General features: G+C 43.2%; 1 protein-coding gene across 1 annotated transcript; it reads right to left on the reverse strand.

Annotated features, from left to right (window-relative positions):
- Nucleotides 1-6550: 6550 nt before the first annotated feature.
- On the reverse strand, nucleotides 6551-23110 carry LOC118397919 (proenkephalin-A-like). The gene is made up of 4 exons (XM_052468977.1): nucleotides 22766-23110; nucleotides 10495-10759; nucleotides 6956-7294; nucleotides 6551-6877 (listed from the first exon to the last, which is right to left on the reverse strand). The coding sequence occupies exons 2-4, from the start codon at nucleotides 10630-10632 to the stop codon at nucleotides 6551-6553; spliced, it is 804 nt and encodes a 267-aa protein (XP_052324937.1). The 5' UTR covers nucleotides 10633-10759; nucleotides 22766-23110.
- Between the last annotated feature and the right edge of the window lie 2318 nt (nucleotides 23111-25428).

Below are 25428 nucleotides of genomic sequence, written 5' to 3' on the forward strand. Positions count from 1 at the left end.
CTGTATTAGACAGTGTTATTGTCTGTATTAGACAGTGTTATGGTCTGTATTAGACAGTGTTATGGTCTGTATAAGACAGTGTTATGGTCTGTTTAAGACAGTGTTATGGTCCTGTCTGTATAAGACAGTGTTATGGTCCTGTCTGTATAAGACAGTGTTATGGTCCTGTCTGTATAAGACAGTGTTATGGTCTGTATAAGACAGTGTTATGGTCTGTATTAGACAGTGTTATGGTCCTGTCTGTATAAGACAGTGTTATGGTCTGTATTAGACAGTGTTATGGTCTGTATTAGACAGTGTTATGGTCTGTATAAGACAGTGTTATGGTCTGTATTAGACAGTGTTATGGTCCTGTCTGTATAAGACAGTGTTATGGTCCTGTCTGTATGAGACAGTGTTATGGTCTGTATGAGACAGTGTTATTGTCTGTATTATACAGTGTTATGGTCCTGTCTGTATAAGACAGTGTTATGGTCTGTATAAGACAGTGTTATAGTCCTGTCTGTATAAGACAGTGTTATGGTCTGTATGAGACAGTGTTATTGTCTGTATTATACAGTGTTATGGTCCTGTCTGTATAAGACAGTGTTATGGTCTGTATAAGACAGTGTTATGGTCTGTATAAGACAGTGTTATGGTCTGTATTAGACAGTGTTATGGTCCTGTCTGTATGAGACAGTGTTATGGTCCTGTCTGTATAAGACAGTGTTATGGTCCTGTCTGGATTTAGGTATTGAACCACTCCCAAGGGATCAGGCCACATTAGACTGCATTTTTACAAATATCCTTCTAATGACAGAAGAAACATGTCTAAAGTTATTAAAAACACAGTCAAATAAAGTAAATAATAAATAACAGTTTTTTAAAAACAGAATACCGGGACAATGATAGTTTTCTGAATTACAATCAGCAAGAGGAATAGCAAACTTATTTATTACATTTCTCTCTATACAGGTTTCATGGAGACTCTTAAACAAATGGGTATAAATATACACTGTATTCACAAAGTTATTTTGTATATGAACGAGAGACATGTACTCCCCTAACACATACACACAAACTCTTACATATGTCAAAAGAGTACTGGATATATACTGCCGGAAGGGATGTGCTGCAAAACAAAACCAGGCCTCTCTATTAGCAACAGGCGAAACATAACATACTGTTGTGTTATCGAGTGTTTTCAGACAAGAAAAATAACTCTTATTCCATACTGTAACAAGAACATAACAAACACAATAGATCTCTCGCTTCTTTTTTGGGGGAAAATCAGATCGTTGGTAAGTTCAGTTTGGTATGTATACTGGAAGACAAATGCAGGACATGATCTACATTACAAACACCAGGAGGCAGTGTTGCCCTACTGTCTGGTATGCTGATTCTATTCTACCAACACCAGGGGGCAGTGTTGCCCTACTGTCTGGTATGCTGATTCTACTCTCCCAACACCAGGGGGCAGTGTTGCCCTACTGTCTGGTATGCTGATTCTACTCTACCAACACCAGGGGGCAGTGTTGCCCTACTGTCTGGTATGCTGATTCTACTCTACTAACACCAGGGGGCAGTGTTGCCCTACTGTCTGGTATGCTGATTCTACTCTACTAACACCAGGGGGCAGTGTTGCCCTACTGTCTGGGATGCTGATTCTACTCTGGGATGCTGATTCTACTCTACTAACACCAGGGGGCAGTGTTGCCCTACTGTCTGGTATGCTGATTCTACTCTACTAACACCAGGGGGCAGTGTTGCCCTACTGTCTGTGATGCTAAATCGTAAAAATGGTTTATCAAGACCCAGATTAATTCACAAACTGCCAGATAGTGAAGTGTGATTCATCATTCCAGAGAATGTGTTTCCACTGCTCCAGAGTCCAATGGCGGCGAGCTTTACACCACTCCAGCCGATGCTTGGCATTGCGCATGGTGATCTTAGGCTTGTGTGCGGCTGCTCGGCCATGGAAACCCATTTCATGAAGCTCCCAACAAACAGTTCTTGTCCTGACGTTGCTTCCAGAGGCAGTTTGGAACTCGGTAGTGAGTGTTGCAACCGAGGACAGACGATTTTTACGCTCTTCAGCACTTGGCAGGCCCGTTCTGTGAGCTTGACGTTTCCACTTCACAATAGCAACACTTACAGTTGACCGGGGCAGGTCTAGCAGGGCAGATAATTGACAAACTGACTCATCCTTCTGTAGCTCAGTTGGTAGAGCATGGCGCTTGTAACGCCAGGGTAGTGGGTTCGATCCCCGGGACCACCCATACGTAGAATGTATGCCTTGAACCGAACTGTAAGTTTTGGATAAAAGCGTCTGCTAAATGGCATATACATATACATATTGGAAGATGGCATACTATGATGGTGCCATTTTGAAAGTTATTGAGCTCTTCAGGCCATTCCACTGCCAATGTTTGACTGTGGAGATTGCATGGCGGTGTGCTCAATTGTATATACCTGTCAGCAACGGGTGTGGCTGAAATTGCCAAATCCACTCATTTGAAAGGGTGTCCACATACTGGGAGATACTTTCGCCATGTAGTGTACAGGGCATTCACATTTCTTTCCACAGGGCCGTGGGGTGAGACAGGGACACAGCTTGAGCCCCACCCTCTTCAACATACAGGGCATTCGGAAAGTATTCAGACCCCTTGATTTTTTCCAAATGTTGTTACGTTACAGCCTTAATCTAAAATGGATTAAATTGCTTATTTCCCTCATGAATCTACACACAATACCCCATAATGACAAAGCAAAAACAGGTTTTTAGAAATGTTTGCAAATATATATATATAAAAAACGTTATTACATTTAAGTAAGTATTCAGGACCTTTGGCAGTGATTACAGCCTCGAGTTTTGTTGGGTATGATGCTTGGAACACCTGTATTTGGGGAGTTTCTCCCATTCTTCTCTGCAGATCCTTTGAAGCTCTGTCAGGTTCGATGGGGAACGTCGCTGCACAGCTATTTTCAGGTCTCTCCAGAGATGTTGGATCAGGTTCAAGTCTGGGCTCTGTCTGGGCCTCTCAAGGACATTCAAGTCTTGTTCCGAAACTACTCCTGCATTGTCTTGGCTGTGTGCTTAAGGTTGTTGTCATGTTGGAAGGTGAACCTTCACCCCAGCTCTGGAGCAGGTTTTCATCAAGGATCTCTATGTACTTTGCTCCCTTCATCTTTACATCAATCCTGACTAGTTTCCTAGTCCCTGCCCCTGAAAAACATCCCCACAACATGATGCTGCCACCACCATGCTTCGCCGTAAGGATGGTGCCAGGTTTCCTCCAGACGTGACGCTTGGCATTCAGGCCAAAGAGTTCAGTATTGGTTTCATCAGACCAGAGAATCTTGTTTCTCATGGTCTGAAAGTCCTTTAGGTGCCTTTTGGCAAACTCCAAGTGGGTTGTCATATGCTTTTCACTTAGGAGTGGCTTCCGTCTGGTCACTGTACCATAAAGGCCTGATTGGTGGAGTGCTACAGAGATGGTTGTCCTTCTGGAAGGTTCTCCCATCTCCACAGAGGAACTCTAGAGCTCTGTCAGAATGACCATCAGGTTATTGGTCACCTCCCTGATCAAGGCCCTTCTCCCCCTGATTGCTCAGTTTGGCCGGGTGGCCAGCTCTAGGAAGAGTCTTGGTGGTTCCAAACTTCTTCCATTTAAGAATGATGGAGGCCACTGTGTTCTTGGGGACCTTCAATGCTACAAAAAATGTTTTGGTACCCTTCCCCAGATCTGTGCCTCGACACAAAATTGCCTGATACTTGGTGGAATTCATTATGCCATCAATCTGAACCAAGAGTCCCTGGACCTCTGGAATTAAAACAGCCCCAAAACATCACTGACCCACCACCATATTTCACTGTGGGGATAAGGAGCTTCTCCTGGTATCTCTGTGTTTCGCCGCCAAACATGCCGATGCTGAATCTGACCAAAACATACAATGTTTGTCTCGTCTGCCTTCCTCCAGTCATAATTTAAATGACGTTTGGAAACTTCAAGCGTCTGTGTCTTGGGGTCAGAAAGGGCTTTTTCTTCTGGCAACCCTTCCAAAGAGCCTGTGGTTGTGGAGGTGGAATCTGATGGGGCTTTCTTCTGGCAACCCTTCCAAAGAGCCTGTGGTTGTGGAGGTGGAATCTGATGGGGCTTTCTTCTGGCAACCCTTCCAAAGAGCCTGTGGTTGTGGAGGTGGAATCTGATGGGGCTTTCTTCTGGCAACCCTTCCAAAGAGCCTGTGGTTGTGGAGGTGGAATCTGATGGGGCTTTCTTCTGGCAACCCTTCCAAAGAGCCTGTGGTTGTGGAGGTGGAATCTGATGGGGCTTTCTTCTGGCAACCCTTCCAAAGAGCCTGTGGTTGTGGAGGTGGAATCTGATGGGGCTTTCTTCTGGCAACCCTTCCAAAGAGCCTGTGGTTGTGGAGGTGGAATCTGATGGGGCTTTCTTCTGGCAACCCTTCCAAAGAGCCTGTGGTTGTGGAGGTGGAATCTGATGGGGCTTTCTTCTGGCAACCCTTCCAAAGAGCCTGTGGTTGTGGAGGTGGAATCTGATGGGGCTTTCTTCTGGCAACCCTTCCAAAGAGCCTGTGGTTGTGGAGGTGGAATCTGATGGGGCTTTCTTCTGGCAACCCTTCCAAAGAGCCTGTGGATGTGGAGGTGGAATCTGATGGGGCTTTTTGAAACCTGGTGACCCCAAGACGCCACCAAGGCCTGCAATTCATTCACAGTGATTCCTGGGGATTTTGTTGCTTCTCTCACATTACATTTAAGTCATTTAGCAGACGCTCTTATCCAGAGCGACTTACAAATTGGAGTGTCTGATTAAACACACCTGATTAAACATGTCCTAAAAGACACTGCATGGTCAATCTGACGTCTGCATTGGCCGTGAAGCATTTACAGGGATACGGCCTCTGCAGTAGTCAGGGCATTCAGGGGGGGGTGCATTTGCGACTGTTCCATATCTTTAGAATTTTTTAAAATTTGCCCTGTGGCAAAGCAAATTGGCTCAGTGGTATATCCAATTGTTTGTGGATCTTCTTGTAGCCATGACCAGATTTATGAAGGTCTACGACCATCTGTCTCTTTTTGAACTGCCAGTTCTTTTGTTTTCTTCATGGTGTTGGATGACAGTGGGATATTGCATGTGTGTTACCTCATTTTTATACCCGAGTGAAACAGGAAGTGATGTAATGGCTCAATATACAGTAGTTCCTTAAGACTTTGATAAAGTTAAATAAGTGGAATTTAATTTCTGCTTTAATGTTGAATGTTATTTACAATAATCTGTAAGGGAGCCATTCATTGTGAGGACATTGATTTTTAATTAAATCAATAAATGATTTTGGTTGGTTCCATTGAAATGTTAATAAAGTAGACTATTTCTCACATGTTGGTATTTTGAGTTTAAAAAATATAAACAATATAATTATTAGATTTTTTTTATTTTATTTATTATTTTTTTTTACCCTTATTTAACTAGGCAAGTCAGTTAAGAACAAATTCTTATTTTCAATGACGGCCTAGGAACAGTGGGTTTAACTGCCTGTTCAGGGGCAGAACGACAGATTTGTACCTTGTCAGCTCGGGGGTTTGAACTTGCAACCTTCCGGTTACTAGTCCAACGCTCTAACTGTGCATTTCCAGTCAGGGGTGCCAGTATTTTTGGAGCGTACTGTATGTAAATAAGGTATTTATGTTTTACATTTTTAATTCATTTGCAAACATTACTGAAATCCTGTTTTTGCTTTATCATTATGGGGTGTTGTGTGCAGATTGTACAACGAGGTTGTAACGTAACAGTAACGTAACAGTCAAGGGTTCTGAAAACTTTCAGAATGCCCTCAGAATAGAGAAGATGCAGACCCACCAGTTGTAGAATTACCCAGAGACCAGTGCAAATAGCAACTGCAACCCTCAACTCGCTCAAGATTTAAATGAAAAAAAAAAGATCAAGTGCGTACATATGTCATAAACACCCAATCATCACCATAACATGGGTGGTACCAGGATATGGTACCAGGAAGTACGGCTTTACAATACCGACACACAATATTACATTACACTTTTTATTCATTAACTGGCAGCAGTAGTCGGGAGCGGTAGTCGGGAGCGGTAGTCGGGAGCGGTAGTCGGGAGCGGTAGTCGGGAGCGGTAGTCGGGAGCGGTAGTCGGGAGCAGTAGTCGGGAGCAGTAGTCGGGAGCAGTAGTCGGGAGCAGTAGTCAGGAGCAGTAGTCAGGAGCAGTAGTCCGAAGGAAACATTCCTTACTATTCTTCACACGACACCGGATGGGTTTCAGAATGATGATGTCATTACTCTTCTTCATAAGGCCGATGAGGAATGAGGGAGTTCACAGTACCCATAGCTGTAGCTGTACACGTTGTTGGTAACAATGGGGATGAAATACCAACATAATAGTATGCAAGTAGTAAACTATAGTAATTCTATTTCTCTAGGTGGTACCTGGGAGGGTGGAGGCACGGGAGAAGAGAAGAGCAGATCCAAGTAGGTGGAGGCACGGGAGACGAGAAGAGCAGAGAGGCCCCAGGGGATGAAGGGAAGGCTACAGCCGGCTGGGTAGCCTCCTGAGGACCTGGGCTGGGTTAGTGAACCTCCCAACACCGCGACCAGGGGTTCTGCTGCCGGTCATCCCCAGGTACTGCCGGAGGAGCTGGCTCACCCTCTTCTGGTTGTTCCACTTCCTGGCCGACTTCCTGATCCCGATGAACCCTCCGAGGCGTTTCTGCAGCGACTTCCTCTCCGGGCCGCCAATCAACTTCCTGTAACTGTGACGACCTTTCAGGAAGCCCCCGAAACGCTTGGTCAGCTGGACCACGGCATCCTCCTCGTCTCCTTCCTCCCCCTGGCCGCTCCTCCTCCTCCTGACCTCCTCCTCCTCCTCCCTGCTCTCCATACCCAGCGCCAGCGAGTCTCCTTCCTCCCCCTGGCCGCTCCTACTCCTCCTGACCTCCTCCTCCTCCTCCCTGCTCTCCATACCCAGCGCCAGCGAGTCTCCTTCTGCGGTCAAGCCCAGCGGAGAGGAGTCGTACTGGGAATCACGTCGCACCAGGGCCTCTTCTTCCTGGTCCGCTCCATCCTGCTGGTAGAGCCCCATGGCTGCAGAGTAGAGCATTTTCCCATCTGACTCCAGGTCAATGGGGCCATGGTTTAAGGACAGTTTTTCCTCTGCTCTCTTAGACACAGCGCCATCGTCTGGTGGGAGGGGGTAGTGCGGTAGCATGGCTCGCTGACACAGATCCCAGGTGAGGGCAGGGGAGACGTGACCGTCACACTCCAACAGACACACCTGTGGACAGACAGAAGAGAAGAGCAGAGAGATGAAAGAGACCTGACTGTACTCTCTCACTGCAGTCTCTCACTGCATCTCATACTGCAGTCTCTCACTGTATGTCATACTGTACTCTCTCACTGCAGTCTCTCACTGTATGTCATACTGGAGTCTCTCACCGCAGTCTCTCACTGTATGTCATACTGGAGTCTCTCACCGCAGTCTCTCACTGCAGTCTCTCACTGTATGTCATACTGTATTCTCTCACTGCAGTCTCTCACTGTATCTCATACTGGAGTCTCTCACTGCATCTCATACTGCAGTCCCTCACTGTACTCTCTCACTGCAGTCTCTCACTGCAGTCTCTCACTGCAGTCTCTCACTGCAGTCTCATACTGCAGTCTCATACTGTACTCTCACACTGCAGTCTCTCACTGTACTCTCTCACTGCAGTCTCATACTGCAGTCTCTCACTGCAGTCTCTTACTACAGTCTCATATTGCAGTCTGCAGTCTCATACTGTTTTCTCTCACTGTAGTTTCTTACTGTAGTCTCTTTGTAGTCTTTCACTGCAGTCGCTCACTGCAGTCTCATACTGTAGTCTCTCAGACAAACAGACAGAGGAGTAAGAGTAGAGATGTTGTCCACTATAGCCCGGCGTTGTTACCTCAGCCTCAAATACGCCTCCATCACAGGGCCTGTAGGTTTGACCTGTCTGTATGGTTTAAAAATTGAAATTCATTACCCGTAGCAAATAGGTGGACTGATGGACTATTCCCAGCAATCTGAATGTGTCTGTGTGTGAATGTGTGAGTCGGTGCATGCCAACTCTTGGGGCGGCAGGGTAGCCTAGTGGTTAGAGCATTGAACTAGTAACCGAAAGGTTGCAAGTTCATATCCCCGAGGTGACAAGGTACAAATCTGTTGTTCTGCCCCCTGAACAGGCAGTTAACCCACTGTTCCTAGGCCGTCATTGAAAATAAGAATTTGTTCTTAACTGACTTGCCTAGTTAAATAAAGGTTTAAAAAAAAGAATGTAATGATCTCTCTCAGTGTGTGGTGAGGAAACTACACTGCTCAAAAAAATAAAGGGAACACTTAAACAACACTGTAGTCTCATACTGTAGTCTCCTCTCCCGAGTCTGTATGGAGTTGCAGCGATGGGACAAGACTGTAACTACCAATTAGATGTCACAAGATTGGGGGTAAAAAGTACCAAAAACAATAAAAATAAATAATAGTTCCGAAACTGAAAACTCATCGCCCAACCTGGCAGGCACAAGAGTAAACATAGAAAGTATTGACAAGATTTCTAACAGTGTTTTAACAGCAGTTTTCTACTTCAAGCTGCCTCAGACAGAAGCATCATTAGAACGATTATCTACATTAGCACTGCTACTGCTACGTCCCATGAGTCATCCCGAATGGCACAATATTCAATTACAGGTCTAATGTTGAAAAAAAAATTAATTGTGTTTTTCAAGTAAATGATGACGATCACACTACAACTGTCATCCACTCAACCGTCATCCACACAACCGTCATCCACACAACCGTCATCCACACAACCGTCAACCACTCAACCGTCATCCACACAACAGTCAACCACTCAACTGTCAACCACTCAACCGTCATCCACTCAACCGTCATCCACACAACCGTCATCCACTCAGCCGTCATCCCCATGCTGCATGTGGGACACGCATATGCACACATCACACACACACAAGCATACAGTACATTCGGAAAGTATTCAGATCCCTTGACCTTTCCAAATGTTGTTAAATTACAGCCTTATTCTAAAATTGATTCTAATTTTAATCCCTCAATCTACACACAATACCCCATAATGACAAAGCAAAAACAGGTTTTAAGAAAAATATTATAATAATATAACATTAACATAAGTATTCAGACCCTTTACTCAGTACTGTGTTGAAGCACCTTTGGCAGCGATTACAACATTGAATATTCTTGGGTTTGACGCTACAAGCTTGGCGCACCTGTAATTGGGGAGGTTCTCCCATTCTTCTCTGCAGATCCTCTCAAGCTCTGTCAGGTTGGATGGGGAGCGTCGCTGCACAGCTATTTTCAGGTCTCTCCAGAGATGTTCGATTGGGTTCAAGTCCGGGCTCTGGCTGGGCCACTCAAGGACATTCATAGACTTGTCCCGAAGCCACTCCTGCTTTGTTTTGGCTGCCTGCTTAGGGTCATTGTCCTGTTGGAAGGTGAATTTTAGTCTCCCAGTCCCTGCCACTGAAAAACATCCCCACAGCATGATGATGTCACCTCCTCCATGCTTCACCGTAGGGATGGTATTGGCCAGGTGATGAGCGGTGCCTGGTTTCCTTCAGATGTGACGCTTGGATTTCAGGCCAAAAAGTTCAATCTTGGTTTCATCAGACCAGGGAAGCTTGTTTCTCATGGTCTGGGAGACCTTTAGGTGACTTTTGGCAAACTCAAAGCGGGCTGACACGTGGCTTGTGCTGAGGAGTAGCATCAGTCTGGCCACTACCATAAAGGCCTGATTGGTGGAGTGCTGCAGAGATGGTTGTTCTTCTGGAAGTTTCTCTCAACTCCACACAGGAACTCTGGAGCTCTGTCAGACTGACCATCGGGTTCTTCCAATCAAATCAAATCCAAAACAAATCAAATCAAATCTTGGTCACCTCCTTGGCCAAGGCCCTTCTGCCCAATTGTTCAGTTTGGCCAGGTGGCCAAGGAGGACGAGTCTTGGTGGTTCCAAACTTCTTCCATTTCAGAATGATGGAGGCCACTGTGTTCTTGGGGACCTTCAATGCTGCAGAAATGTTTTGGCATCCTTCCCCAGATCTGTGCCTCGACACAATCCTGTCTCGGAGCTCTACGGACAATTCCTTCCACCTCAAGGCTTGGATTCTGTCTCTGATATGCACTGTCAACTGTAGGACCTTAAATATACAGGTCTGTGCCTTTCCAAATCATGACCAATCAATATTTGTAATACATTTGCAGGGTGTAAATTGCTGAGGGATTTTTTTCTTATCTAATCCATTTTTAGAATAAGGCTGTAACGTAACACAATGGTAACTAGTGAAATGGTCTGAATAATTTCTCAATGCACTACACACACGCACGCACGCACGCACGCACGCACACACGCACGCACGCACGCACACACACACACACACACACACACACACACACACACACACACACACACACACACACACACACACCAGTGTATTGAACACTTGCTGCTGGCTCTGGGGGTTGGATAGTAGGAGGCCACAGGCCAGGCAGTCCCCCTGGCAGCCACTCTGTCCTGGGGTACACCGGCACAGCAGCAGCAGCAGGCTCCACAGAGGCCACTTCATGACTCACTACAGAGGGACACCCAGTCGGACAGACAAGAGGGATACAGGATAGAGACGGGAGGAGGGTGGAGGCCTGAGGGTGTAGGGCAGGATGTAGGGTTTTAGGGTGCCAAGTGTAGCGCAGAACCTGTTGGGAAGAGACAGAGGTGAGGAAAAGGAGTTAGAAGAAGAAGGAGGAGGAGAAGGAGTAGGACAAAGAGAAGAAGGAGAATGAGAAGGAGAATGAGAAGAAGGAGGAGAAGTAGGAGGAGGAGAAGAAGGAGAAGTAGAAGGAGGAGAAGGAGAAGTAGAAGAAGGAGGAGAAGAAGGAGAAGTAGAAGAAGGAGGAGGAGAAGTAGAAGTAGAAGAAGGAGAAGGAGGAGGAGGAGAAGAAGGAGAAGAAGGAGGAGGAGGAGGAGGAGAAGTAGAAGAAGGAGGAGAAGGAGAAGGAGAAGAAGTAGAAGAAGGAGAATAAGTAGAAGGAGAAGTAGAAGAAGGAGAAGAAGTAGAAGGAGGAGGAGGAGAAGGAGGAGGAGAAGGAGAAGTAGAAGAAGGAGGAGAAGGAGGAGAAGAAGTAGAAGAAGTAGAAGGAGGAGGAGAAGAAGGAGAAGTAGGAGGAGGAGAAGGAGAAGGAGAAGAATGAAAAGGAGGAGGAGGAGGAAGAGGAGAAGTAGGAGGAGGAGGAGAAGGGGGAGAAGTAGAAGAAGGAGAAGAAGTAGGAGGAAGAGCAGAAGTAGAAGAAGGAGAAGTAGAAGGAGAAGGAGAAGAAGGAGGCCAAGGAGGAGAAGAAGGAGGAGGAGGAGGAGCAGAAGGAGAAGTAGAAGGAGGAGAAGTAGAAGGAGGAGAAGGAGAAGAAGTAGAAGGAGGAGAAGAAGGAGGAGAAGTAGAAGTAGGAGAAGAAGGAGGAGGAGGAGAAGAAGGAGAAGTAGAAGGAGGAGGAGGAGAAGGAGAAGAAGGAGGAGGAGGAGGAGAAGGAGAAGAATGAAAAGGAGGAGGAGGAGGAAGAGGAGAAGTAGGAGGAGGAGGAGAAGGGGGAGAAGTAGAAGAAGGAGAAGAAGTAGGAGGAAGAGCAGAAGTAGAAGAAGGAGAAGTAGAAGTAGGAGAAGTAGAAGTAGGAGAAGAAGGAGGAGGAGGAGGAGGAGCAGAAGGAGAAGTAGAAGGAGGAGAAGTAGAAGGAGGAGGAGGAGAAGGAGAAGAAGTAGAAGGAGGAGACGTAGGAGCAGAAGGAGAAAGAGAAGGAGGAGGTTAGTTGCTCATTTCAAAATGTTCATTTCAAAAGGGTGAACAGGTATTCTGGCTGACACCATGTGAGTCGGGTCAGCCAGACTAGTGAGCAGATTCACAGATGTATGATGTCGTCACAGCAACAACAACCACAACAGCATAATACAGTACAGAAAAGTTAAATAGGTGTTTCGAGATAGATAGACCTGGAGGGCTTGTTTTGTAAAGCACAGAGAGTCAACGAGCAGAAAGTTCCCAATTGGCCTACAACCATACAGCACCAGCTGTTTCATACAAAACTTTCATTTCAGAGTTAAAGTGAAGTTCATTAACGGAACTCCAACTCATCAGGCTCAGTAATTGTGGTATGAATTAGCTGCCTGGTGGTTTATAATGAGGAGGAAATGAATGAAAGTGGGGGAACACGAAGGAAGGAACACTCAGGGCTCGCTCACGATCCGTCCAAACCAACGAAGCTCTGACTCATGTTGTCCCTGCACTCTCCTCCTGCGTTCGTGAGAAAACACAAGAGCTTAAAACCCTTTGACTGACAGGAACAATGGAGACATAAACACCCAATATCTGACCAGTCTCTATATATATCTGCGTCCCGAATGACACTTATTCCCTACGTAGTGCACTACTTTAGACCAGAGCCCATCAAACGAAGTGCACTATATAGGGAATTAGGGTGCCATTTTGGGAATCATTCTCTGTCTGTGTGCGGCCGTTAAGTGGGATGTTCGGATCATGAAGACGATAAGTCATTAAGATTTCACATAGTACAGTCGCTTCGGGCTTTTCTAGCGTTTTTTTTTTTTTTTTTTAAACCTGCAGATTGAATCCCGAAAAGGCCTATTCTGTTTAGTCTGGGTCAGACGAGGTAATTAAATACCTTTTTGAAGAGAAAATGTCCTTCTCATACCTATAAAATTTTAATTCGTCATTAATTGCTTCATTATTTATTTTTGAGAAGGGATTTTTAACGATCTCCTGCTTCCTGTTTAATGTGTTTGTTTGACCTGACAGAGTGAAGTGAAGACACCCTACACCCAATAGAGCTCTGGTCAAAATAAGTGCACTATGTAGGGAATAGGGTGCAATTTCAGACACACCCCAAGACATTACAGAGGGAAGTGAAGACACTACACCCAATAGAGCTTTGGTCAAAATAAGTGCACTATGTAGCCCATCCTGTCCCTAATTCACTACAATGGTCTTGTTTCCACCATTTAGCCCATCATGTCCCTAATTCACTACAATGGTCTTGTCTCCACCATTTAGCCCATCCTGTCCCTAATTCACTACAATGGTCTTGTCTCCACCATTTAGCCCATCCTGTCCCTAATTCACTACAATGGTCTTGTTTCCACCATTTAGCCCATCATGTCCCTAATTCACTACAATGGTCTTGTCTCCACCATTTAGCCCATCCTGTCCCTAATTCACTACAATGGTCTTGTTTCCACCATTTAGCCCATCCTGTCCCTAATTCACTACAATGGTCTTGTCTCCACCATTTAGCCCATCCTGTCCCTAATTCACTACAATGGTCTTGTTTCCACCATTTAGCCCATCCTGTCCCTAATTCACTACAATGGTCTTGTCTCCACCATTTAGCCCATCCTGTCCCTAATTCACTACAATGGTCTTGTCTCCACCATTTAGCCCATCCTGTCCCTAATTCACTACAATGGTCTTGTTTACACCATTTAGCCCATCCTGTCCCTAATTCACTACAATGGTCTTGTTTCCAACAAGGCCCATGAAACTAATTCACTACAATGGTCTTGTTTCGATCGGGCACCAAGGCCCATGAAAAGGTTCTGCCTTGAGGTATATGGTATTCTGACATTACGGACAAACACAAAGCTGTTGCTTCAGCAGTAAAAGTAGAACAAGTCTCTTAGCGGTAATTAAATAACAGGCCTTTTTTCAAAGAGAAAGTCTGAGTGAAAGTGTCTTTTAGCGGTGATCCTGGAGGAGAAAATTATGAAAATGAATGACTCATCTATATCTGAGAGAATGTGTTTAATCCTATTAGATGTCTATATTGTTTCCACCTCCCAGGGTGGAGATAACAATCTGATTGGATCAGCTGCCGGTGCATCATCATCCCACTCAAGTCTCCATTCTTATCATCTGAATAAGATGGCGCTAGAGAACAAGGCTGACATTTTATTTGTGTAAAACCAATTGTGTTATTATTTTTTTTGTTTCTTTGCGTTGTTTTTAACTTCTTCTTTTTTTACTTCTTTTTTTAATATTTTTTTTATTTCACCTTTATTTAACCAGGTAGGCTAGTTGAGAACAAGTTCTCATTTGCAACTGCGACCTGGCCAAGATAAAGCATAGCAGTGTGAACAGACAACACAGAGTTACACATGGAGTAAACAATTAACAAGTCAATAACACAGTAGAAAAAAAAGGGAGAGTCTATATACAATGTGTGCAAAAGGCATGAGGTAGGCGAATAATTACAATTTTGCAGATTAACACTGGAGTGATAAATGATCAGATGGGCATGTACAGGTAGAGATATTGGTGTGCAAAAGAGCAGAAAAGTAAATAAATAAAACAGTATGGGGATGAGGTAGGTGAAAATGGGTGGGCTATTTACCAATAGACTATGTACAGCTGCAGCGATCGGTTAGATGCTCAGATAGCTGATGTTTGAAGTTGGTGAGGGAGATAAAAGTCTCCAACTTCAGCGATTTTTGCAATTCGTTCCAGTCACAGGCAGCAGAGTACTGGAACGAAAGGCGGCCAAATGAGGTGTTGGCTTTAGGGATGATCAATGAGATACACCTGCTGGAGCGCATGCTACGGATGGGTGTTGCCATCGTGACCAGTGAACTGAGATAAGGCGGAGCTTTACCTAGCATGGACTTGTAGATGACCTGGAGCCAGTGGGTCTGGCGACGAATATGTTACGAGGGCCAGCCGACTAGAGCATACAAGTCGCAGTGGTGGGTGGTATAAGGTGCTTTAGTGACAAAACGGATGGCACTGTGATAGACTGCATCCAGTTTGCTGAGTAGAGTGTTGGAAGCCATTTTGTAGATGACATCGCCGTAGTCGAGGATCGGTAGGATAGTCAGTTTTACTAGGGTCAGCTTGGCGGCGTGAGTGAAGGAGGCTTTGTTGCGGAATAGAAAGCCGACTCTTGATTTGATTTTCGATTGGAGATGTTTGATATGAGTCTGGAAGGAGAGTTTGCAGTCTAGCCAGACACCTAGGTACTTATAGATGTCCACATATTCAAGGTCGGAACCATTCAGGGTGGTGATGCTAGTCGGGCATGCGGGTGCAGGCAGCGATCGGTTGAAAAGCATGCATTTGGTTTTACTAGCGTTTAAGAGCAGTTGGAGGCCACGGAAGGAGTGTTGTATGGCATTGAAGCTCGTTTGGAGGTTAGATAGCACAGTGTCCAATGACGGGCCGAAAGTATATAGAATGGTGTCGTCTGCATAGAGGTGGATCAGGGAATCGCCCGCAGCAAGAGCAACATCATTGATATTTACATTTACATTTAAGTCATTTAGCAGATATATACAGAGAAAAGAGTCGGCCCGAGAATTGAACCCTGTGGCACCCCCATAGAGACTGCCAGAGGACCGGTCAGCATGCCCTCCGATTTGACACACTGAACTCTGTCTGCAAAGTAATTGGTGAACCAGGCAAGGCAGTCATCCGAAAAACCGAGGCTACTGAGTCAGCCGATAAGAATATGGTGATTGACAGAGTCGAAGGCCTTGGCAAGGTCGATGAAGACGGCTGCACAGTACTGTCTTTTATCGATGGCGGTTATGGAGTAGCCAGGCGTTGAGAAATGCTTATTGAAGTTTTCGATAATCATGGATTTATCGGTGGTGACCGTGTTACCTAGCCTCAGTGCAGTGGGCAGCTGGGAGGAGGTGCTCTTGTTCTCCATGGACTTCACAGTGTCCCAGAACTTTTTGGAGTTGGAGCTACAGGATGCAAACTTCTGCCTGAAGAGGCTGGCCTTAGCTTTCCTGACTGACTGCGTGTATTGGTTCCTAATGTACGTAATGTTTTTGCTACCGTCTCTTATGACCGAAAATAACTTCTGGACATCAGGACTGTGATTACTCACCACGGACTGATAGAATCCTCTTTTTTTTCCCTTTAACGAGTCTGACGAGACAGACGTGAATGAAATACTGCTTTCCCGGGAACATGCCCAGATCCCGGTCATTTGCATGAAGAGAAGGCGGAGATAAAGGGTCCAGAGGACGGGCTGCCTTCTGAGAATTCGTAGGCAATTGTTTAAACCCCCACTTCCTTCCATTCTGCTAGCAAACGTGCAATCTTTGGAAAATAAAATCAATGACCTACGCGGAAGATTAAACGGGACATTCAAAGCTGTAATATCTTATGCTTCACAGAGTTGTGGCCAAACAACGACATTACCAAAATACAGCTCTCTGGGGCAGCAGACTATGTATTCTTGTATTTTTGTAAATAACAGCTGGTCTACGATATCTAAGGGAGTCTCTGGGTTTTGCTCGCCTGAGGTAGAGTATATCATGATAAGCTGTAGACCACACTATCTACCTAGAGAGTTTTCATCTGTATTTTTTGTGTCTGTCTACATACCACCACATTGGCACTAAGACCGCACTGAATGAGCTGTATTCCGCCATAAGCAAACAGGAAAACGATCACCCAGAGGCAGCGCTCCTAGTAGTCGGGGACTTGCAGGGAAACTTAAAGCTGTCTTACCCAATTTCTATCAGCATGTTAAATGTGTAATCATAAGGAAAATAACTCTGGACCACCTTTACTCACACACAGAGATGCATACAAATCTCTCCCTCCATTTGGCAAATCTGACCATAATTCGATCCTTCTGATTCCTGCTTAAAAACAAAAATGAATGCAGGAAGCACCAGTGACTCGATCAATAAAAAAGTGGTCAGATGAAGCAGATGCTAAGCTACAGGACTGTTTTGCTAGCACAGAGTAGAATAACATCGATGACGTCATCCCCACAGTGACCGTATGTACATACCCTAACTAGAAGCAATGGATTACAGGCAACATCTGCACTAAGCAAAAGACTAGAGCTGCCGCTTTCAAGGAGCGGGACTCAAACCTGGAAGCTTATAAGAAATCCCGCTAAGCCGTCTGACCCACCATCAAACAGGCAAAGCGTCAATACAGGACTAAGATTGAATCGTACTATACCGGCTCTGATGCTGCAAACCATTACAGACTACAAAGTGAAGCACAGCCAAGAGCTGCCCAGTGACACAAGCCTTCCAGACGAGCTAAACTACTTCTCTGCTCGCATCGAGGCAAATTACACTGAAACACGCATGAGAGCACCAGCTGTTCCGGAAGACTGTGTGATCACGCTCTCCGCAGCCGATGTGAGTAAGGCCTTTAAACAGGTCAACATTCACAAGGCCGAAGGGCCAGACAGATTACCAGGACATGTACTCCGAGCATTACTTGACCAACTGGCAAGTGTCTTCACTAACATTTTCATCCTCTCCCTGTCCGAGTCTGTAATACCAACATGTTTTAAGCAGACCACCATAGTCACTGTGCCCGACAACACTAAGGTAACCTGCCTAAATGACTACCGACCCGTAGCACTCACGTCTGTAGCCATGACGTGCTTTGAAAGGCTGGTCATGCCTCACATCAACACCATTATCCCAGAAACCATAGACCCACTCCAATTAGCATACCGCCCCAACAGATCCATAGATGATGCATTGCACCCCACACTGCCCTTTCCCACCTGGACAAAAGGAACACCTATGTGAGAATGCTGTTCATTGACTACAGCTCAGCGTTCAACACCATAGTGCCCTCAAAGCTCATCAATAAGCTAAGGACCCTGGGACTAAACAACTCCCTCTGCAACTGGACTTTCTGACGGGCCGGCCCCAGGTGCTAAGTGTAGGAAACAACACATCCTCCACGCTGATCCTCAACACTGGGACCCCTCCTCTACTCCCTGCTCACTCATGACTGCACGGCCAAGCACAACTCCAACACCATCATTCAATTTTCAGATGACACAACAGTGGTAGGCCTGATCACCGACAACAACGAGACAGCCTATAGGGAGGAGGTCAGAGAGCTGGCCATGTGTTGCCAGGACAACAACCTCTCCCTCAACGTGTTCAAGACAAAGGAGATGATTGTGGACTACAGGAAAAAGAGGACCGAGCACGTCCCCATTCTCATTGATGGGGCTGTAGTGGAGCAGTTTGAAAGCTTCAAGTTCCTTGGCGTCCACATCACCAACAAACTAACATGGTCCAAGCATATCAAGACAGTTGTGAAGAGGGCCCGATAAAACCTATTCCTCCTCAGGAGACTGAAAATATTTGGCATGGGTCCTCACCCCTAACCCTAAATCAAATCCTAACCTTTAACCTAACCCTAACCCCTAATCCTAAATCTAACCCTAACATTAACCTTTAACCTAACCCTAAATCAAATCCTAACCTTAACCTAACCCTAACTCCTAACCCTAAATCAAATCCTAACCTCAACCTTTAACCTAACCCTAACTCCTAACCCTAAATTAAATCCTAACCTCAACCTTTAACCTAACCCTAAACGTGACCCCTTACTCAAATTGCAACCCTAACCCTAACCCTTACCTTAATAACCCCTCTGTTAGAGCTAGCTACCTTAATAACCCCTCTGTTAGAGCGAGCTACCTTAATAACCCCTCTGTTAGAGCTAGCTAATTTAATAACCTCTCTGTTAGAGCTAGCTAACTTAATAGACCTAGGCCTATCGGCATAAAACTACATGATGGAGTGCACAGTGCACAACACTACATAAAACGCTACTTAAACACTACTTAAACACTACTTGAATACTACTGAATACTATATAAAACACTACATTAAACACTACTTGAATACTACTGAATACTATATAAAACACTACATTAAACACTACTTGAACACTACTTAATACTATATAAAACACTACATTAAACACTACTTGAACACTACATAAACACTACATAAACACTACATAAACACTACATAAACACTACTTAAACACTACATAAACACTACATAAACACTACATAGACACTACATAAAACACCACATAAACACTACATAAACACTACTTAAACACTACATAAACACTACATAAACACTACATAAACACTACTTAAACACTACATAAACACTACATAAACACTACATAAACACTACATAAACACTACTTAAAACACTAAATAAAACACTACTTAAACACTAAATAAACACTACATAAACACTACATAAACACTACATAAACACTACATAAACACTACATAAACACTACATAAACACTACATAAACACTACATAAACCTACATAAACACCACATAAACACTACATAAACACTACATAAACACTACATAAACACTAGATAAACACTACTAAACACTACTTAAACACTACATAAACACTACATAAACACTACATAAACACTACATAAACACTACTTAAACACTACATAAACACTACATAAACACTACATAAACACTACATAGCCCTACATAAAACACCACATAAACACTACATAAACACTACATAAACACTACATAAACACTACATAAAACACTACATAAACACTACATAAACACTACTTAAACACTACATAAACACTACATAAACACTACATAAACACTACTTAAACACTACATAAACACTACATAAACACTACATAAACACTACATAAACCCTACATAAACATAAACACCACATAAACACTACATAAAACTACATAAACACTACATAAAAACTACATAAACACTACATAAACACTACATAAACACTACATACATTTTTTTTTTTTTTAACACTTTATTTAACCAGGCAAGTCAGTTAAAACATATTCTTATTTTCAATGATGGCCTGGGAACAGTGCCTGTTCAGGGGCAGAACGACAGATTTGTACCTTGTCAGCTCGGGGTTTGAACTCGCAACACTATAAACACTACATAAAACCCTACATAAAACACCACATAAACACTACATAAACACTACTTAAACACTACTTAAACACTACATAAACACTACATAAACACTACATAAACACTAATAAACACTACATAAACACTACATAGCCCTACATAAAACACCACATAAACACTACATAAACACTACATAAACACTACTTAAAACACTCAATAAAACACTACATAAACACTACATAAACACTACATAAACACTACATAAACACTACATAAACACTACATAAACACTACATAAACACTACATAAACACTACATAAACACTACATAAACACTACATAAACACTACTTAAACACTACATAAACACTACATAAACACTACACCCAACATAGCCCTACATAAAACACCACATAAACACTACATAAACACTACTTAAACACTACTTAAACACTACATAAACACTACTTAAACACTACTTAAACACTACATAAAACACTACTTAAACACTACTTAAACACTACTTAAACACTACATAAACACTACTAAAACGCGACATAAAACACGACATAAAACACGATATAAAACTCTATTTAAACACGACATAAAACACTATATAAAACACTACATAAACACTACTTAAACACTACTTAAACACTACTTAAACATTACTTAAACATGACTTAAACACTACTTAAACACTACTTAAACACTACTTAAACACTACTTAAACACTACTTAAACACTACTTAAACATTACTTAAACACTACTTAAACATTACTTAAACACTACTTAAACATGACTTAAACACTTCTTAAACATGACTTAAAACACTACATAAAACACTATATAAAACACTACTTAAACACTACTTAAACATTACTTAAACACTACTTAAACACTACATAAAGACTACATAAAACACTACTTAAACACTACATAAAACACTACTTAAAGACTACATTAAACACTACATTAAACACTACATTAAACACTACTTAAAGACTACATTAAACACTACATTAAAGACTACATTAAACACTACATTAAACACTACATAAAGACTACATTAAACACCACATTAAACACTACATAAAGACTACATTAAACACTACATTAAACACTACATGAAATGTGTACGTCATTCAGGGAACACTTGTTACAAACTTCGTAAAGTACATGGTCCAGTGCATGTCATTTAAAACACTACGATACCCCCCCTTTTGTCTCCTCGCACTACTCACGGATTACTATTGATGACGGGGGTGGAAAAATGAACACAATTCATTCAATGATCTTCCTGTAAGTGGTTTATGGATGAATCTAAATCCGGTAATGACACTGCTCGATGTAACTAATTAAAGTTAGCGTTTTTACCTTCCGTAATGGCTTATGGTGAGCAAATCAATTCTGCACGCTAACATCATTGATTGGGCACATTACACACTCACAATATCACCCTAATACCCTACAAACGGTACTACTGTTCACCAGATTCCTACTTGCGGATATGGATTTCTATGTGGATTTATAGTTACTATTTGACCTAATAAACCAACTAGAAATATTACTGTTGCGTTAGTATAAATGTAACATGTTGTGCACATTGTTTAAACTTTTGATCAACTCTAGCCAGCCGTTACTTAGCTTATTGCTGATTTAGTTCAATCTATATTAGAGATTTCTCTCTCCCGATCAGTAGAAGAGATTATGCATATTCATAACTACAACCATGACCGTCGCCATCATGATCAAGTGATCAGGTAAAGGCGTTAAACTGATATGAACATTCTTAGAGATTGGTGAGCGTGTGATTGTCCTCAGGCTATTTTGCATACAACCTTGCCAAAACTTTCTGGGAATGGTGCGGGATAGTTGCTTGGTTTTCGGAACATCCTCAGCACATTTAAGGAACTTGGACAAAATAACGTTATTTTCTTGGTATTTTATTACTTTAACAAAAACGTTTCCTAAAAGTTATACATTATCGTAACGTTCTAGGGAATATTCTCCAATTGGTTTGACATTTTTCTGTGGGTAATTTCAGTACTTCAACATAACGTTTCCTACAGGTTTCCGCATGGTTGTATTTATGGTTCTTCAAAATTCAAAAGGCACTCGCACATCTGAGCAAGATTTTGTTTTTTGCAGGTGCATGGCAACAGTTGAACAAGATGAAGGAAAAAGGAAACCGCACACTGCTCTTGATAGTATCACTGATATTTAATAAGCTTTATGTATCGGCCTCACCGCCTTTCGTCAGAGCCTTTTTCTTCTTCTATTTGTTCCAACAGCGTTTAGAAACAAATGTTCTTCTGTGAGAATTTCAGTACTTGAGAATAATATTTCCTACAGGTTTTCTCATGGTTTTATTTAATGTTCTCAAATAGTTTTTTCCCCGAGAATGTTAAACCTCTTGAAAACCTTATGAAAACTTTGCATAAAAACCACACGAAAAACTTCTAAGAGTTTTATTTAAAAACGTATACCGTTCTCAGCAGCAACAAAACTCTCTCTCTCTTCTTTATCTTGTTGTGTTCTCTGAACGAGCTGAAAACTTGACTTTAAATAGAACCACGAGGAAACCTGTAGGAAACGTTATGTTGAAGAACTGAATTTCCCACAGAAGACAGTTGTTTCTTAACATTTTCCAAACTATTTGACAACATTCCCAATGTCAAACCAGCCGAAGAACGTTCCTAGAATGTAACCCTGTTTGAACTTTTAGAAAAGAAAAAAACCCACTGTTGAAGTAATGAAATATCAGGAAAATGAGATTATTTTGTCAAGTTCCTTAAATGTGCTGAGAATGTTCCAAAGCCAAGCACCCATCCTGCACCATTCCCGGAACATTGTCGTGAAGGTTGTATACATAATAACCATAGGACAACCACACTCTCACCAAGCCCTAAGAAACATATGGTTCTCAGAACAGTATGTGCTAGCGGAGAAGTCTCTCACTTACCCGTATGTGTGGCTTATAAAAACGTATCTCAGTCGCTTGTAGATGCAGAGTGGTAGACAGTAGTTAGGTCTTATCCTTATTAACGCTTGGAGAGTTTGACAGAACCAACTGACTGCATCGGTCTCTTTTGGCTTCTTATAGCGACACACCCCCCTTTCCCACTTCGCACAACGACCCACCCCGCCCGCCTTCCCCTCACTCACCATTCACATAGCCCGCCGTGGGGAGGGAGCGAGGCAGGTGGGGGTATGCCCATGCACAAAGTGGAGCTACCCATACACTCATTCCGTGATCAACGCTGACGCAATTTATGAGGCATGGTCTAAGTCACTTACTATCTCTAGTCCTCTAGAAACAAACTAATGGGATATAAAATATATCTACAGACTGTATCTACAGTGGGGCAAAAAAGTATTTAGTCAGCCACCGATTGTGCAAGTTCTCCAACTTAAAAAGATGAGAGAGGCCTGTAATTTTCATCATAGGTACACTTCAACTATGACAGACAAAATGAGAAAAAGAATATCCAGAAAATCTGCAAGGAGGAATGGACCAAAATACCAGCAACAGTGTGTGAAAACCTTGTGAAGACTTACAGAAAACGTTTGACCTCTGTCATTGCCAACAAAGGGTATATAACAAAGTATTGAGTTAAACTTTTGTTATTGACCAAATACTTATTTTCCACCATAATTTGCAAATAAATTCATTAAAAATCCTACAATGTGATTTTCTGGATTTTTTTCTCTCATTTTGTCTGTCATAGTTGAAGTGTACCTATGATGAAAATGACAGGCCTCTAATCTAATCTTTTTAAGTGGGAGAACTTGCACCATTGGGGTCTGACTAAATACTTTTTTTTACCTCACTGTATATGGTTTCCATAACTACTAAAACCACAATCTAAGGTCAAACAAAGCAAAATATATTCTGAAGATGCAAGTTAGGAAGTACAACGTTACTTCAATCAATCAGTGATCAATACACTTGGTCGTGATTTGAAAAATATATATATATATATCCTTAATGCTTTGCTAGACAAAGACAATGTAGAGCCAGAAAACCAGAGTCATTTAAACTCTGGAAAGAAAAACACCACTAAGTCCCCCTGAGGCACAGTGGCACCTCAGAGGACTCTGGTGCAAAAGTTGCTAAGGCACCTCGCCTCACCTCACCTCACCTCACCTCACCAGATGGGAGGGGAGAAGAGTTCAGAGAAGCTGTTGTTATGGTGACGAATGTTTGAATCATTAGACCTTTTTTAATTACGGAAGCTACTATTGTATGAAGTTTGATAATCACATTTTGTGGAGACTAGGGTTGCAAAATTCTGGTAAAAACACCAAGGCAGCCGGCAGCATACCACCCTGCATTCCACTGCTGGTTTGCTTCTGAAGCTAAGCAGGGTTGGTCCTGGTCAGTTCCTGGATGGGAGACCAGATGCTGCTGGGAGAGAGCTTCCGGCGCCCACAGAGATGGCCGCCTCGCTTCGCGTTCCTAGGAAACTATGTGTTTTTTTGTTTTTTTTTACGTGTTATTTCTTACATTGATACCACAGGTTTCATTAAATACAGTCGGGAAGAACTACTGAATATAAGAGCAACGTCAACTCACCATCAGCACGACCAGGAATATGACTTTCCCGAAGCGGATCCTGTGTTCTGCCTTCCACCCAGGACAACGGAATGGATCCCAGCCGGCGACCCAAAACAAAGACTTCGTAAAAGAGGGAAACGTAGCGGTCTTCTGGTCAGACTCCGGAGACGGGCTCATCGTGCACCACTTCCTAGCATACTACTCGCCAATGTCCAGTCTCTTGACAACAAGGTTGATGAAATCCGAGCAAGGGTAGCATTCCAGAGGGACATCAGAGACCGTAACGTTCTTTGCTTCACGGAAACATGGCTCACTCGAGAGACGCTATCGGAGTCGGTGCAGCCAACGGGTTTCTCCACGCATCGCGCCGACAGAAACAAACATCTTTCTGGTAAGAAGAGGGGCGGGGGCGTATGCCTTATGATTAACGAGACGTGGTGTGGTCACAACAACATACAGGAACTCAAGTCTTTCTGTTCACCTGATTTAGAATTCCTCACAATCAAATGTCGTCCGCATTATCTACCAAGGGAATTCTCTTCGATTATAATCACAGCCGTATATATTCCCCCCCAAGCAGACACATCGATGGCCCTGAACAAACTTTATTTGACTCTTTGCAAACTGGAAACCACATATCCTGAGGCTGCATTCATTGTTGCTAGGGATTTTAACAAGGCTAATCTGAAAACAAGGCTCCCTAAATGTTATAAGCATATCGATTGCGCAACCAGGGCTGGTAAAACCTTGGACCATTGCTATTCTAACTTCTGCGATGCATATAAGGCCCTCGCCCACCCTCCTTTCGGAAAAGCTGACCACGACTCCATTTTGTTGCTTCCTGCCTACAGACAGAAACTAAAACAAGAAGCTCCTACGCTGAGGTCTGTTCAACGCTGGTCCAACCAATCTGATTCCACGCTTCAAGACTGCTTCGATCACGTGGATTGGGATACTGTATGTTCCGCATTGCGTCCAACAACATTGACGAATACGCTGATTCGGTGAGCGAGTTCATTAGAAAGTGTATTGATAATGCCATTCCCATAGCAACGATTAAAACCTTC

Source organism: Oncorhynchus keta, chromosome 19, assembly GCF_023373465.1.
Source record: "Oncorhynchus keta strain PuntledgeMale-10-30-2019 chromosome 19, Oket_V2, whole genome shotgun sequence".
NCBI lineage: Eukaryota > Metazoa > Chordata > Actinopteri > Salmoniformes > Salmonidae > Oncorhynchus > Oncorhynchus keta.